At 43.1% G+C, this 14,937-nt stretch overlaps 1 protein-coding gene across 1 annotated transcript in view; it reads left to right on the forward strand.

Annotated features, from left to right (window-relative positions):
• Positions 1–14,937, forward strand: part of ANO2 (anoctamin 2) — a 239,517-nt gene that overhangs the window by 113,161 nt on the left and 111,419 nt on the right. Inside the window, exons 14-15 of the mRNA XM_073567770.1 lie at positions 4,191–4,202; positions 4,436–4,498. Of these exons, the coding sequence (XP_073423871.1) occupies positions 4,191–4,202; positions 4,436–4,498 (75 nt within the window). The remainder of the gene's footprint in view (positions 1–4,190; positions 4,203–4,435; positions 4,499–14,937) is intronic.

Consider the following 14,937-nt stretch of genomic DNA (forward strand, 5'->3'; position numbering starts at 1 on the left):
CGCAGCGAATATTGCACCTTTAATCATGTTATGTGGAACCAACCCATTTTGAGTGATATTACACGAGTCTACGTTAATATTAATGTGTTTTGAATGGGCTTTTGTTTTCGGCCATCAATAATTAAAGGTGCACATGTTACAATGCCTCGGGACTTCTGCTAAAAAAAAGGACTATTCCCTTATTTATGAGCAGAAAACAGTTTCGATAAAATCTTTTTGAATGAAAAACGCAATGACTTTAAGAAGGGCATATATCACTTTACTGACAAAGCCAACAAGTCATAGTACAGCGGAAGAGACCTCCAAATCAACCATGAAGGAGAAGACAATATTCTGTAATGAGACAGGGCAGTAAGATGTTTTTTCACTTCTTTTGCATTGTTATAATGGTATGCAAATGAGCTTTCTCGCAGAAAGAATAAAGCTTAACTCTCCAGTGCCACCTATTGGAGGCACCTGACCTATACATTAAAGCGTTTTCAATAAACCCTTCCCTTGGTCCATTACTGAGTCTCTGCTGCTTCTCCCGGTGTCTGTTATTGTCTACAGCGCTAATATCACATTGAAAGTGCTGCAGCCAATCAGTAAGTGGCTTGAGAACCACTACCCCAAAGAGCCCTTTGTACTACAAGACATAGTAATCTGGATGATAGGCTTCTTGCTGAGACATATTATCTGCCTTGGACAGTTCCACTTATAGTGCCAGATAATTCCTCTATTGTATACTGCACTACTTTGCCTTTATTTTTCCAGAGTCGTCCTAATGACCTTTCAAGGGTGCGAGCATTCCTATAAAATGCATTATATTTTACCATGACTCCCTTGTGGACCTATGATCATCCATAAAAAGTGGGATTCACAGAGAAAAGTGGGTTCCCATGATGGTGCCTTCTTGTTCTTTCCTCAATTTTTTTTTTTTTTACAATAATGCATATTATTTAGAGAAGGGAGTTCTATATACTGTAGGTTTTCGGCACCCAGGATAATTTTCCACACCTGAGTCCCCTCTCTCCAATGGCCCCATTGTGATTGCATGATTCGACTAGTATATTTAATAAACCCCATTATTCCAAGCCTGGGAATTGAGCAGAGACCTGGTTGAGACTTTTTGCCAGGTTCGATCACAGATAAATATCAAATTTTTAAAAATACAAGCAATGTTCCCTCCCTCAATACAAATCTAACTTTTACCTCTTATCACCATATTTTAAATAGGAATATTTCACCTAAGGGGCAGTTAATAAGTTCCTGCAGCTGGGACCCCACCAATATGGAAAAAGGATGACCACCTCTCCATTCAAATGAATAGTTATATAAAACAACAAATATATAAAAGGGTTGTCCACCTATTGGGCATCATTTTAATTAATGTTTTTGCATGTAGTTTGAGCTCAAATTAAATTTTTCCTTTGGGATTTATTCACAATTTTGCACCGTTTGCCTTCTATAGCCTCTTTGTCTGTTGCTGGCTGTAGAATGAAATAACTGAGAATCTACCAGTGAGCTTTGGTTCCAACAGTCTGACAGGAGAGTCTGTAACTCTTTTATCTCTCTTTTTTTTCTCAGCTCCTTTCAGTTGATTTATGAGCACAGACCACATCAAAGTTGAATGTGCCAGGAAACAAAAAGCCTGTGAAAGACAAACTGTGCAACATTTTTAATGAAACACAATTGCAAAAAATGATTATGCATCCTCAAATACATGCAAAAAGAAAAAAAGAATGGATAAATAAACAAAAATGGTCTCTAAAAATGGACAACCCTTGTCATTCACGAGGGTGTCACATCCCCTTGAGAAACCTGGAGTTAGAAGGTCACAACAACGTGTGATGAATCGCATGTCCTCTTTAGTGTCCTATTTTAAATGGATTTCCTTTCCATCAGTGGTGAAGGGGTTAAGGATTTTTTCCATGCTGCTTGGAACCTACCGGTGGTCGCTCCCAGCTGCAGCTACTAACATCCTCTCAACTCCCTATATAAACTAGCTCTTGGTGTTTCTTCCTTGCTGATGAAAGATTTTTCTTCCTGTGCTAAGTGCTAAGCTGATTAATTGGAGTGGGACTTGTAGTTGTAGTGACCTGTAGTTTACTGTAGTATGTGTGTGTGTTTATCTCCTGGTCCCTATTCCTTTTTAGTTAATTCCTCCTTGTCCCTATCCTTTTCCCTATTTTTGGTTAGTGCTTTTGTATGATAGAGGTATTATCGTTGTGCCTTGTTAACCTTACATTTCTGTCCCATGCCTCATGGAGTGGGGGAGGGGACAGACTGGGGTTTAACAGGAGTATAGTAAGGCTTCTCAACCTTCAAAAGTACCCCCGGGACAGGGCTAATTAGGGTTCCAGTTCCGGGGACAGTATGAGGCCCCTCTTTCTTACTTAAGACCATCACAGCGTGACAACCCCCTTTAACGAAAAAGTGCAGAATGAGTTAACAGAGAATCTGTCAGTAAGCTTTTTCTGAACTCTCCAATGGAAAAGTCTATAATTCTTTTATCTGTCTTTTTCTGAGTGCTTCTCTGCTGGTTTATGACCACAGACCACATCAAAACTGAATGTGCAAAAAAAAGTTAAGTGCCGGCAAAAGCAAAACGGTGCAAAATTTTTAAAGAAACCCAATTGCAAGAAAACATTTTTTGACCGAAATATATGTGTATAAGTAAAAAAGGATTATTGATAGTGGGACCCATACATTTGTGACATCAGTTGGTTTCCTGATTTACGGTTCCGTATGATTGTGACTTTTATTATGTATCTATGATAAATGTACGCATAAATACATATATATATATATATATATATATATATGTGATACATTTGCCTATGCTGAAAAAAGTCACATATTACAGAAGAGCATAAGAACAACTTGGGTAAACTTTGAGAGCCGATGTGATAGATTTATCAAAATTGTTTAGAACTGTCACTTTGTTTCCCATAGCAACGCATAACGATGCGGCTTTTAATTTAAAATTTGCGTTTAAAAAAATAACGGTTGAGTTCTAATTGGTTGCTATGGAAACCAGAGACGGTTTTGCTTTTAGGCACCTTTGATAAATCAAACCAAAGTTTGAACAAAACAGTCTAATACGAAATTGAATCCATAGCAACCATGCAATATTTCATTGTGATTGGTTATTATGGGCACAATGACAATACATCAGTTAGACAGTTTTGATAAATTGGGCTCAATGTAGAAGAAAAAGTGATTTAACCTCCTCTTAAACAAATTTGTATGTAACTTCTTTAGGGATCTCCTTTAGGATCCCCTTGTAGCCACTTATCTGTGGGAGACGCCAGTTAAAGGACGACCTGTCACTTGCCTTAAATATTTTTTTTTTTTTTACCTGTATAAATGCCACTGTTTTCCCGAATCCGGCGATGTTTTTCTTTTGTTCCTGCGCCTCTCCGTTCCTGAGATATAGCCCTCTCTTCCCTGTATAAAAAAAAATCACATTTTTTTAGCCAACTGGGCCCACACCCATAGTGTAGAGTTGATGAACACGCCCACTTGTCGAAAAAAGACTAGATTTATATATATGGCTATATCTCAGGAACGGAGAGGCGCAGGAAAATAAGAAAAACATCGCCGGATTCAGGAGAACAGCGGCATTTACGGCAGGTGCATATTTATGGCAAGAGACAGTTTATTTCCATCTTAGATTAAAAATTAAAGGGATATTCCCATTTCAGTCATTCATGGCTGAGAGAGACCTGGGCACATCTGTATTTTTAAGACGATCGGTACGATCGGTACTCTGGAAACAGTCAATTGCGCTCTTCTTGCAGCTCCCATAGAAGCTGAGCATGCTTGACTTCAGTGTTTCCGTAACTCCCATTCAATTCTATGGAGGCTATGGAAAAACTGCTTAGCCGTTTCCTTTGCCCCAATCACATGCTGGGAGGTAGATACTCATGTCTAAGTCATAAATGGCTGAGATGGGAATACCCCTTTAACCCGTTCTAGCCTGGGCCCCATTGTCATTGGACCCCGTTGAAATCTGCAAAATCTGACAAATATCCAATATAGACTGTATTTCCATTTGTATAGTGATTTTTTAACAGGTTTTATGTCCTACAAACCTTATGGTTTTTGGTGTCAAAGAACATTTTCTATAACTTTTTTTTTTTTTCTGCCTGGCGTGTATTTATTATAATGTGTCTTTTCTCCCTTTTCATCATCAATTATGCACCAAGGAGCGTATAAAGGTTTGACCCGTTTCCCTTTTGTTAGACCTTTGCGTGTCCTCACGTGTTTGATCCCTCCAATTCTAGTGACTGTGTTGAAACGTGTCCTATGGTTGAAAAAAAAAAAAAAAAACAAGTTCTCAATTGTGCCTCGGTGTATTGTCCTCTAATGGTCGTGTTTGATGTCAGCAACCGAAAAGTGGATAAAAAACTAATATAAATCTTTTTTTTTTTTGTCCTGTTTTATCGTATAGGAACATCCTAGGCCGGAATACGAAACCAAATTGCTTTTAATGAAGGAGAAATGTAAAAAAGGGGTAAGATTATGATGTCATCAATGACGTCATCACCAGATGTTCTTCTATTTACCTTCATTGTAATTGATTTGTTTTACTCACTATTTTTTTACTTTCTGCATTGTAAGAATATATTTCCCTCACTTATTTTTGCATTTCCAAAAATGGGGAGAGGGAACGGTTTGAACGTGTTCATGTGATCGCTGCAGCCTCTGCAATGGTCGCAGGGAGTTTAAGGCTAGTATAAAACTACATATGCCGTATATATTTTTTTATATTGATTATGCCAGATTTTGCAGCATCTTTCAAGTCACTTGTGCTTCCCCCCCCCCCCCGATTAATAAAAATTGGACCCACCAGACTAATTTTGATGAATATTCTCCAAAAAAAATGGCCATTAAATTTGAAAAAGATTAAAAAAAAATGTAAAAATATAAAATCAATAAAAAAAAAATCTAACTAATCATATTAAATAGTACAATAAAAAGGGCCAGGATTTAATAATATTTTTAAAGGTGTCAACTTAATGATTAAAATATCATATTTTAATTTAAAAAAATCAATTTAATTAAATGTTCATGTGATTACTGCAGCCTCTTCAATGTTTACATGTGGTTTTAAGCTGGTTAATACCTTTATGCCCCATACTTTTTTACACTAATTTTTCTAGATATAACGGTATCTTCCAAGTCACTTGTATGAGTGCTCAAGAATTTGACAGACCCCCACCAGTTTGATATTAACGGCCTGTCCAAAGGATTAGCCGTCAAATTTTAAAAGACTAAATAATAAAAAAAATTACACATAAAATCAATATAAGAATAATATAATATAGCAAAAGGGAAAGGATATTAATTTTTGACTGAAGTGTCATTATCATCACAGACAGGATTACAATGACAAGTAATGTCTATACACAGGAGATAACACATAATTTATATTAGGTGATGTCACAGCTCACCTCCTCCCCCTCCTGTACAATGACTGTTAACACCTCTATATAAGTAGATGACACAGGATCCACCATTCACAATAGGTGATGTCACAGCTCACCTCCTCCTCCTGTACAATGACTGTAACACCTCTATATATAGAAGTTAACACAGGATCCACCATTCACAATAGGTGATGTCACAGCTCACAGCCTCCTCCTCATGTACAATGACTGATCACCTCTATATATAGTAGTTAACACAGGATCCACCATTCACAATAGGTGATGTCACAGCTCACAGCCTCCTCCTCATGTACAATGACTGATAACACCTCTATATACAGTAGATAACATAGGATCCACAATATGTGACATCACAATAGATGTCACAGCTCACCTCCTCCTCCTGTACAATGACTGTAACACCTCTATATACAGTAGATAACACAGGATCCACCATTCACAATAGGTGATAGCACAGCTCACCTCCTCCTCCTGTACAATGACTGATAACACCTCTATATACAGTATATTACACAGGATCCACCATTCACAATAGGTGATGTCACAGCTCACCTCCTCCTCCTCCTGTACAATGACTAATAACACCTCTATCTACAGTAGATAACACAGGATCCACCATTCACAACAGGTGATATCACAGCTCACTTCCTCCTCCTGTACAATGACTGATAACACCTCTATGTACGGTAGATAACACATGGTACAGCATTCACACTAGGTGATGTCACAGCTCACCTCCCCCCCTCCTGTACAATGACTGATAGCACCTCTTTATACAGTAGATAACTCCGGATCCACCATTCACAATAGGTGATGTCACAGCTCACCTCCTCCCCCTCCCTTCACAATGAGTTTTTCCCTCATCAGTACATTCTCATTTCATATTCCCTTAGTCTGTTCTGAGTGCGATTCAGTCTTTTGTTGCTAATGTCCCTGCGGCTTTGTAGAATTACGCCAGTGTGAAAATGGAAAGATTTCTCATTTTTCTTTATATATAAACTGCAAGATGAATAATAAGATACTCACCTATTTTTTTTTTTTTAAATATACAGTTAACGTAAAAAAAACGTAGATCATTTTCTAATGAAACGTTGAATTTAATAAAAGTCTAATTTTAAATAAAGCGAACAAGTGGAAAAAAAAACAACTAAATTTCAATTAAAAATTACACAAAAGTTTTTTTTTTTAAAAATCGAGTCTTCTTAGAAAACCTTCCCTGCACTCGTTACACTGTGACGGGCCAGAATATCGACATGATGTCACAATTCCAAAACATCTCGTACAAAAGAAACCCTGGAACAAATGAGAGCAATATCCAGAATTCTACGAGCGCAGTATGGAATATTAAGTTACCCGATGAATCCAGATCTTCTCTACACATGGCTAGAGACATTTTTTTTTTTTTTTCCTTCCAAGAAATTTAAAACCCCAAAGTCCGGAATATTTACTTTTCTCTCTTTCTTTATGAAACTAGATTTAAATGAGGGTGTAGTTAAAAAAAAAATAAAATAAATAAAAAATAAAATAAAAACATTTAAGCCTCGCTTTTTTATGGTCCGGAGACATCTGGTAGCCTATGAGGATGATCGGCGCTGAGTCACTATGATGTCATCACCGCTGGACGGGATCCACTTCCAGACATGTGGGGAAGTGTAACTTTTTTACCCAAGAGGGGCATTGACAAAAGACTGGGGTATTATCATTGTATCAATATCCCTAAATAACATTTCCTATTAAAAAATAGGATTAAGCTCTAAGGAGACTTAACGCACGACATGGAAACTTTGCGCAAACGCCGGGATGTTCTTTTTCTAAATCACAAAAAATTAGTTTTTTTTTTTTTCTTTTTCAATAGAATTAATTTCCCCATACGCGATTATACGACGTTATCCCTCCCAGGTTGCGCGGATTTTAATACCCAGTCGTAGTTTCTGGGAAATTCACTTGCCACTTGCATCATGTACAAATGGAGTTTTAAAATATCAAGTGCTACAAAAGTCATATACGCCAACAATACATATATATATATATTTTTTTTCCAAGTTCGTATTGTATAGCGCTGACGATGTGACTTCATTTCTTAAATAATTGATCGGGTGTTTGTCAAGAATCATCCTAAGCGGCGTGGTGTGAATTTAATATTGGATTGAACCCCTGAGGCACCCCGTGATCTTTCCACAGCTTGCAAACTATTCAATACTATGTGCGTGCTGGAAACATAAAATTAAATATTAAAGGGATGGTCCAGGACTAACCTATTAGGAGAAGTCATCAATATCAGATGGGTCCACCGCCAACGATCAGCTGGTACTGACAAAAGTTCACAGTGTATGTTCCTCACGGATGATGTGTTGTGGCCCGGTACTGCAGCTCAACCCACATTTACTTCAGTAGGATCTACAATGCAGTTCTGGCTTCATATACTGTAAATACCGTCACAGCCAATCAGATGGGACTATCAAAGCCTGTGTAAAAGCCCAGGCAAGGAATGAAGTAGCCACTTTGTGGCGAATCTGGATAGTGATAGTACGTCATAGCTCACAATTTAGCAAATATTATATGCATGTAGGAAACATAAAATTAAATATTAAAAGGATGGTTCCGGACTAGCATATTAGGATAAGTCATTAGTATTATAATATATTAAAGGAATGGTCCAAAACTAAGATATTAGGATAAGTCATCAAAATCAGATGGATTCACCCCCAACAATCAGGTGATACTGACGAAAGTTCACAGTGTACCAAGCCAGGACAGCGCAGCTCTGGATGATGTGTTGTGGCTTTTCTTGGGTACTGAAGCTCAACCCTCATTTACTTCAGTAGGAGCCACAATGCTCCTCTGGCTTCACATACTGTAAATACCGTCACATGACCACTTAAACGTCTGGTTGGGCTTCCCGTATAAAAGTCCAGGCAAGGAATGAAGCAGACAATTTGTGGCGAATCTGGATAGTGATATGACGTCACAGCTCACAGCTTTGCAAATACTATACGCATGCAGGAAGCATAAAATTAAAGATTAAAAGGATGGTTTCGGACTAACATATTAGGATAAGTCATTAGTATCAGATGGGTTCACCCCAATGATCAGCTGGTACTGACGAAAGTTCACAGTGTACTGAGTCAGAATAGCATAAGTCCGTATGCTGTGATGTCACCGTACTAGGGTACTGCTGCTCAACCCATATTTACTTCACAAGGAGCCACAGTACTGTTCTGGCTTCATATACTGTACATACGGTCACATGACCTCTTAAATGACTAGTTGGGTTTCCCCATAATGTCTTGTTGCTTTCACATTATATGATGTAGCACAGCCAATCAGGAGGGACCATGACAGACTGTCACATGACCTCTTCAGCGTCTGGTTGGGCTTCCCTATAATGCCCTGCCACTTTCACATTATATGATGCAGCACAAAAAATCAGGAGGGACTATCGCAGCCTGTAAAAAAGCCAAAACAAGGAATGAAGCAGCCACTTTGTGGCAAATCTGGACAGTGATAGGATGTCACAGCTCACAGCTTAGCCACAGAGATAAGGGGAGAACATTCACGGAATAAACTGTACAGATAGTGCGTGACGGCACAGCAGTAACCAATGCTACCATGTTATGAAAACAGAATAATGTCATACATGTTTTTCTGGGCAATTGGAAGCTTTGCGGTACTTTCAATTTGTGTCAAATTTTATCAAGATTTTTCAGATTCTCTCATTTCAAAGTAGCCCCTTTATTGCAATATTTTATGTAAGTTACAGTTATTTTGGCTATTGCGTGGTTATATTTCCATGGTACTGTTACTTTGGCACTGTCCAATATATCATTTTTGCAGTGTGCAGATGGAGCAGTCACTAAAGAACTGTCTCTACCTCTGTATGTTGTCCCCATCACTGTATATCCTTGATCCTTTTGCCCAATAATAAGGACAATATATGGTACATTTAGTTCATCATCGTGTGGTATTTTACCATTTATTAGGCACTTGTCACGGTCCATTTTTGGATCTGTCAGATTCTGGATTCTCTTTTATAAACTTTTTCCCTTTCAGGCCATCGGGGGTTAATGTGAGCTTTTGCCCCCAGTGGCCGCTGGTGTTACTACAACTGTAGTTGGTCGGGTGCTGGGTTTTCCCCCCCCGGTGGCCGCTGGTGTTACTACATGTTTAGTTAGTCAGCAGGTGGTGACTACTCCCACTTCCCTTTACAAGGCCACCTAGTGCTGCAGATCACTGTTGGTAATACTGGACATTATTACCAACCACCCATTTTTTCTGGTGAGCCATGGCCCTAATGCAGACCTGTCTCCAATTGCTGCAGACCCTCACTGAGGAGTGTGGGGTGCTGCGTGGTGTGGTGGGGCAGCAGCTGCAGTAGTTGGTGAGGTACGGGGTGTTAGGGACGGCAGAACGCACTAAATATTAAATAATAGGAAGTGTGTTCGCCGCCCGGGGTTCACCGTGCAGTAGGTGTTAAAACTGCTGCTAGACAATGGCAGACGTGCTATATGGCGGTATAGCACACGTGGGTTAAACGTCACCCAATGTGCTCTGAGCGGACCCTGTTGATTCACAGAGTCACCTTAAGGCATGAACGTAAATGCCGAGCTTGTTGAACTCACAGTACTCAGTGAAGTGCACGCACGGTATGTGGTCACAGGACTAGCCCAAGACTCAGGGCGATGTCCGTCTAGACCTACTGTGCGTGCGGTGTCGCTACTGCGGACGCTGACTAGTGCTGCTACAGCAGCGCGGCGACTGACCCAGCCGCAATGCAACAGTGCGCTAGAGGGGCACACTGTCGGATGCTAGCACTGTGGAGGATGTGCCGTGTGGCCAGTAACTTGCCACAAACTAGTGCTGACTCTATAACTAGATCCCTAAGGCACTCGTAATATCAGAGGGAGGGGAATTATGATGAGTCATTTGCAGTCCATACATCCATCACCATTCACACAGTAGCAATCAGAGTCTATACTAGCGCATGGCCGAGTGGCCATGCGGACCTTTTTTAGCCGTGCGCTTCCGGGACCTTCCATATCTCTGAGATGGACCAATCAGATAAGGAGAAGGACCTGAGCACATGACTCACGATCTCCAATGGGAGATCGTCTCGTGAGCATGCACAATAGCGTGACGAGAGGACTTAGCCACTGGGGTGGCTTGCTGCAGGACAGCCTGCGCTGCTATTGCTGACCCCGAGGTACCAGCAACAACCAGTCCTACAGAGCTGGTCTGAGCAGAGCGTCTGAGATGCCGAGATAGCTGTGCAGGCTCCTGAGTGGTCGGAGGAGAATGGGATACCGCTGGATGCAAGGCTCTGGATTCCCGCTGTGCACACCAAGTCGCCAGGGGCAAAAGTTGATGCGGGACGCCGATGTGTGTCGGCTGAGGCTCTCATTCTCACTTTAGAGGCTCGAATATTATTATTATTATTATTATTATTTATTGTTATAGCGCCATTTATTCCATGGCGCTTTACATGTGAGGGGGGTATACATAAAAACAAGTACAATAATCTTAAACAATACAAGTCATAACTGGTACAGGAGGAGAGAGGACCCTGCCCGCGAGGGCTCACAATCTTCAAGGGATGGGTGATAATACAGTAGGCGAGGGTAGAGCTGGTCGTGCAGCGGTTTGGTCGATCGGTGGTTACTGCAGGTTATAGGCTTGTCGGAAGAGGTGGGTCTTCAGGCTCTTTTTGAAGGTTTCGATGGTAGGTGAGAGTCTGATATGTTGTGGTAGAGAGTTCCAGAGTAGGGGTGATGCGCGAGAGAAATCTTGTATGCGATTGTGGGAAGAGGAGATAAGAGGGGAGTAGAGAAGGAGATCTTGTGAGGATCGGAGGTTGCGTGCAGGAAAGTACCGGGAGACGAGGTCACAGATGTATGGAGGAGACAAGTTGTGGATGGCTTTGTATGTCATGGTTAGGGTTTTGTAATGGAGTCTCTGGGCAATTGGGAGCCAGTGAAGGGATTGACAGAGGGGAGAAGCTGGGGAATAGCGGGGGGACAGGTGGATTAGTCGGGCAGCAGAGTTTAGAATAGATTGGAGGGGTGCGAGAGTGTTAGAGGGGAGGCCGCAGAGCATGAGGTTGCAGTAGTCAAGGCGAGAGATGATGAGGGCATGGACTAGGGTTTTTGCAGATTCTTGGGTGAGGAATGAACGGATGCGTGAAATATTTTTGAGTTGAAGTCGGCAGGAAGTGGAAAGGGTTTGGATACGTGGTGTGAAGGAGAGATCAGCATCAAGGATTACTCCGAGGCAGCGAGCTTGTGGGACTGGGGAGAGTGGGCAGTCATTTACTGTAATTGATAGGTTCGTAGGGGGGGTCACGTGAGATGGGGGAAAGATGATGAATTCTGTTTTGTCCATGTTGAGTTTCAGATATCTAGTGGAGAAGAAGGATGAAATAGTGGACAGACATTGAGGGATTCTGGTTAGTAGGGAGGTGATATCTGGTCCAGAGATGTAGATCTGTGTGTCATCAGCATAAAGATGATAATGAAAGCCATGAGATTCTATGAGCTGTCCCAGGCCAAAGGTGTAAATAGAGAACAGCAGGGGCCCTAGGACTGAACCTTGTGGGACTCCGACAGATAGGGGGCGAGGTGAGGAGGTGGTGTGTGAGTGGGAGACGCTGAATGTCCGGTCTGTTAGGTATGATGAGATCCAGGAGAGGGCCAAGTCTGTGATGCCGAGGGATGAGAGGGTCTGTAATAATAGGGAATGGTCCACTGTGTCAAAGGCAGCCGACAGGTCCAGGAGGAGGAGGACAGAGTAGTGTCGCTTGCTCTTGGCAGTTAAGAGGTCATTGGTGACCTTAGTAAGGGCAGTTTCAGTGGAGTGGTGTGACCGGAAGCCAGATTGTAAGCGGTCGAAGAGGGAGCAAGAAGAGAGATGGGAGGACAGTTCAAGGTAGACGTGTTGTTCCAGTAGCTTGGAGGCGTATGGGAGAAGTGATATAGGGCGATAGCTAGATACAGAGGATGGGTCAAGAGGGGGCTTTTTGAGGATAGGTGTGATGGAGGCATGTTTAAAGCTTGAGGGGAAAACACCAGTTGTTAGTGATAGGTTGAAGAGATGGGTTAGGGTTGGGATGAAGACTGTGGTGAGGTTTGGGATGAAGTGGGATGGGATCGGGTCGAGTGCACAGGTGGTGAGATGTGATCTTGAGAGTAGAGTGGAATAGCATTCTGGGTGCGATCCCAAATGTCGTGAGCCTCCACTGCCCAGTCTGCCACCCTGGAATCAGTGGAAGACACTGGCATCGGGGCAGGAATGCACGTATGCTGGCCGTAATTAAGAAGGAACAGCGTCTGACCAGTGGAATCAGCCACTGCGTTATTCAGGGCATATTCAGCCCATGGTAGTAAGGATGCTCAGTCATCCTGCCTGGCAGAGACAAAATGTCACAGGTATGTGACCAGAGTTTCATTGGCTCTCTCAACCAACCCGTTCGTCTCGGGATGATATGCGGAGGACAAATTGAGCTCGATACTGAGTAGACTGCAGAGCTCCCTCCAAAATCGAGATGCAAACTGGGGACCTCGGTCACTGACAATTTTGTCTGGCATACCGTGCAAACGAAATGCGTGCTTTATGAACAGTGCGGCGAGACCACCAGCGGAAGGCAGCCGCGCAAGTGGCACCAGATGCACCATTTTAGAAAAGTGATCGGTGACCACCCAGATGACCGTGCTGCCACCAGATTTGGGCAGGCCGACCACAAAGTCCATACCGACCATCTCCCAGGGTCTGTCTGCCACCGGCAAGGGATACAATAACCCAGCCGGCATGCTTGAATGTACTCTTTTGTGTCCCGAACCATGTGCGGCCACCAATAAGACCTTGCCAGGAGTTCTGTGGTCCGCTTAGTGCTAAAGTGACCACCCACGCGAGGACCTCTGGCCACAGGCGAGGAGGGACAAAGGTCTTGCCCGGCGGAACTGCCTCAAGAGCGACCGGAGCCACGGTCCTCAGGCTCTACGTGGGGACAATTAGCCGAGGCTCAGCGTCCTCTTCCTCCGCTGAAACCACCAAGCGAGAGAGAGCATACGCACGGACGTTCGTCTCTCCAGACAGATAGTGGAAGGTAAAGCGGAAGCGGGAGAAGAAGAGCGACCACCTAGCTTGACGAGAGTTCAAGCCCTGGGCCGTTTGCAAATAGACCAGGATTTTATGGTCAGTGTACACCTGAAAGGGAAACCGGGCTCCCTCCAGGAGATGTCTCCACTCGGAAAAGGCCAATTTCATGGCCAGCAACTCCCTGTCCCCGATGGAGTAGTTTCTCTCCTCCAGTGAGAAGGTCTTTGAGAAGAAGAAGCAGGGATGCTTCCGACCTTGAGCATCCTTCTGGAAAAGGACTGCTCCTGCACCGACGGCCGAGGCATCTACCTCTAGGATAAAGGGTTTATCCACATCGGGACGGTGAAGGATGGGAACGCCAGCAAAATGGGTTTTCAGAGACGAAAAGGCCATAGAGACCTGCTCTGACCAAACCTTAGGATTGGCTCCTTTCTTGGTGAGAGTGACCAAAGGAGCTACCAGTGTGGAGAAGTGGGGGATGAACTAGTTAACGAACCCCAAAAAGCGCTGCAACGCTTTTAGAGAATGGGGCTCCTGCCAGTCCATTATCGCTTGCAATTTTGCAGGATCCATAGCCAACCTTTGGGCCGAGATGATATTGCCCAGGAACGGCAAGGACTCCTGCTCAAACTGGCACTTCTCCTGCTTGGCGAAGAGTGAATTCGCCTGCAAACGGTCAAAGACCTTGGAGATGTCTCTCCGGTGAGAGGTCAAATCTGGAGAAAAGATGAGAATGTCATCCAGATAGACCACCACCGAGGTGGAAAGCATATCACGAAAGACGTCATTTACGAAGTCCTGGAAGACAGCAGGCGCATTACAGAGGCTGAAGGGCAAGACCAGGTACTCATAGTGGCCATCCCTGGTATTAAAGGCTGTCTTCCACTCGTCTCCTTCGCGTATGCGGATCAGATTGTGCGCCCCCAGTAGATCCAATTTCGTAAAGATCCAGGCCCCTCGCAACCTGTCAAACAACTCAGAGATCAAAGGAAGAGGGTATTTGTTTTTTACAGTAATGGCGTTAAGACCTCTGTAGTCAATGCAGGGGCGCAACTCTCCACTCTTCTTCTGCACGAAGAAGAACTCTGCACCAGTCAGCGACACCGATTTTCTGATAAAACCTCTTGCCAGGTTCTCCCGGATAAATTGTGACATAGCCTCTGTCTCGGGAAGAGAGAGAGGATATACACGGCCTCTAGGAGGTTCCGCGCCTGGCAATAGGTCTATTGGGCAATCGTATGGACGGTGCGGCGGAAGCGTCTCCGCAGACTTTTTGGAGAAAACATCCACGTATTGCCGGTAGAGTTGAGCGACTTTTGGTTTTTTAGGGTCGCGTTTCGTTTCGTGAAACCCGACTTTTCCAAAAGTCGGGTCGAGCAAGATCGTCCGATTATAGGGAAAAGTCGGGGTCGTC

This window comes from Dendrobates tinctorius, unplaced genomic scaffold (genome assembly GCF_039654945.1).
Source record: "Dendrobates tinctorius isolate UK_male_01 unplaced genomic scaffold, ASM3965494v1 ptg000020l, whole genome shotgun sequence".
NCBI lineage: Eukaryota > Metazoa > Chordata > Amphibia > Anura > Dendrobatidae > Dendrobates > Dendrobates tinctorius.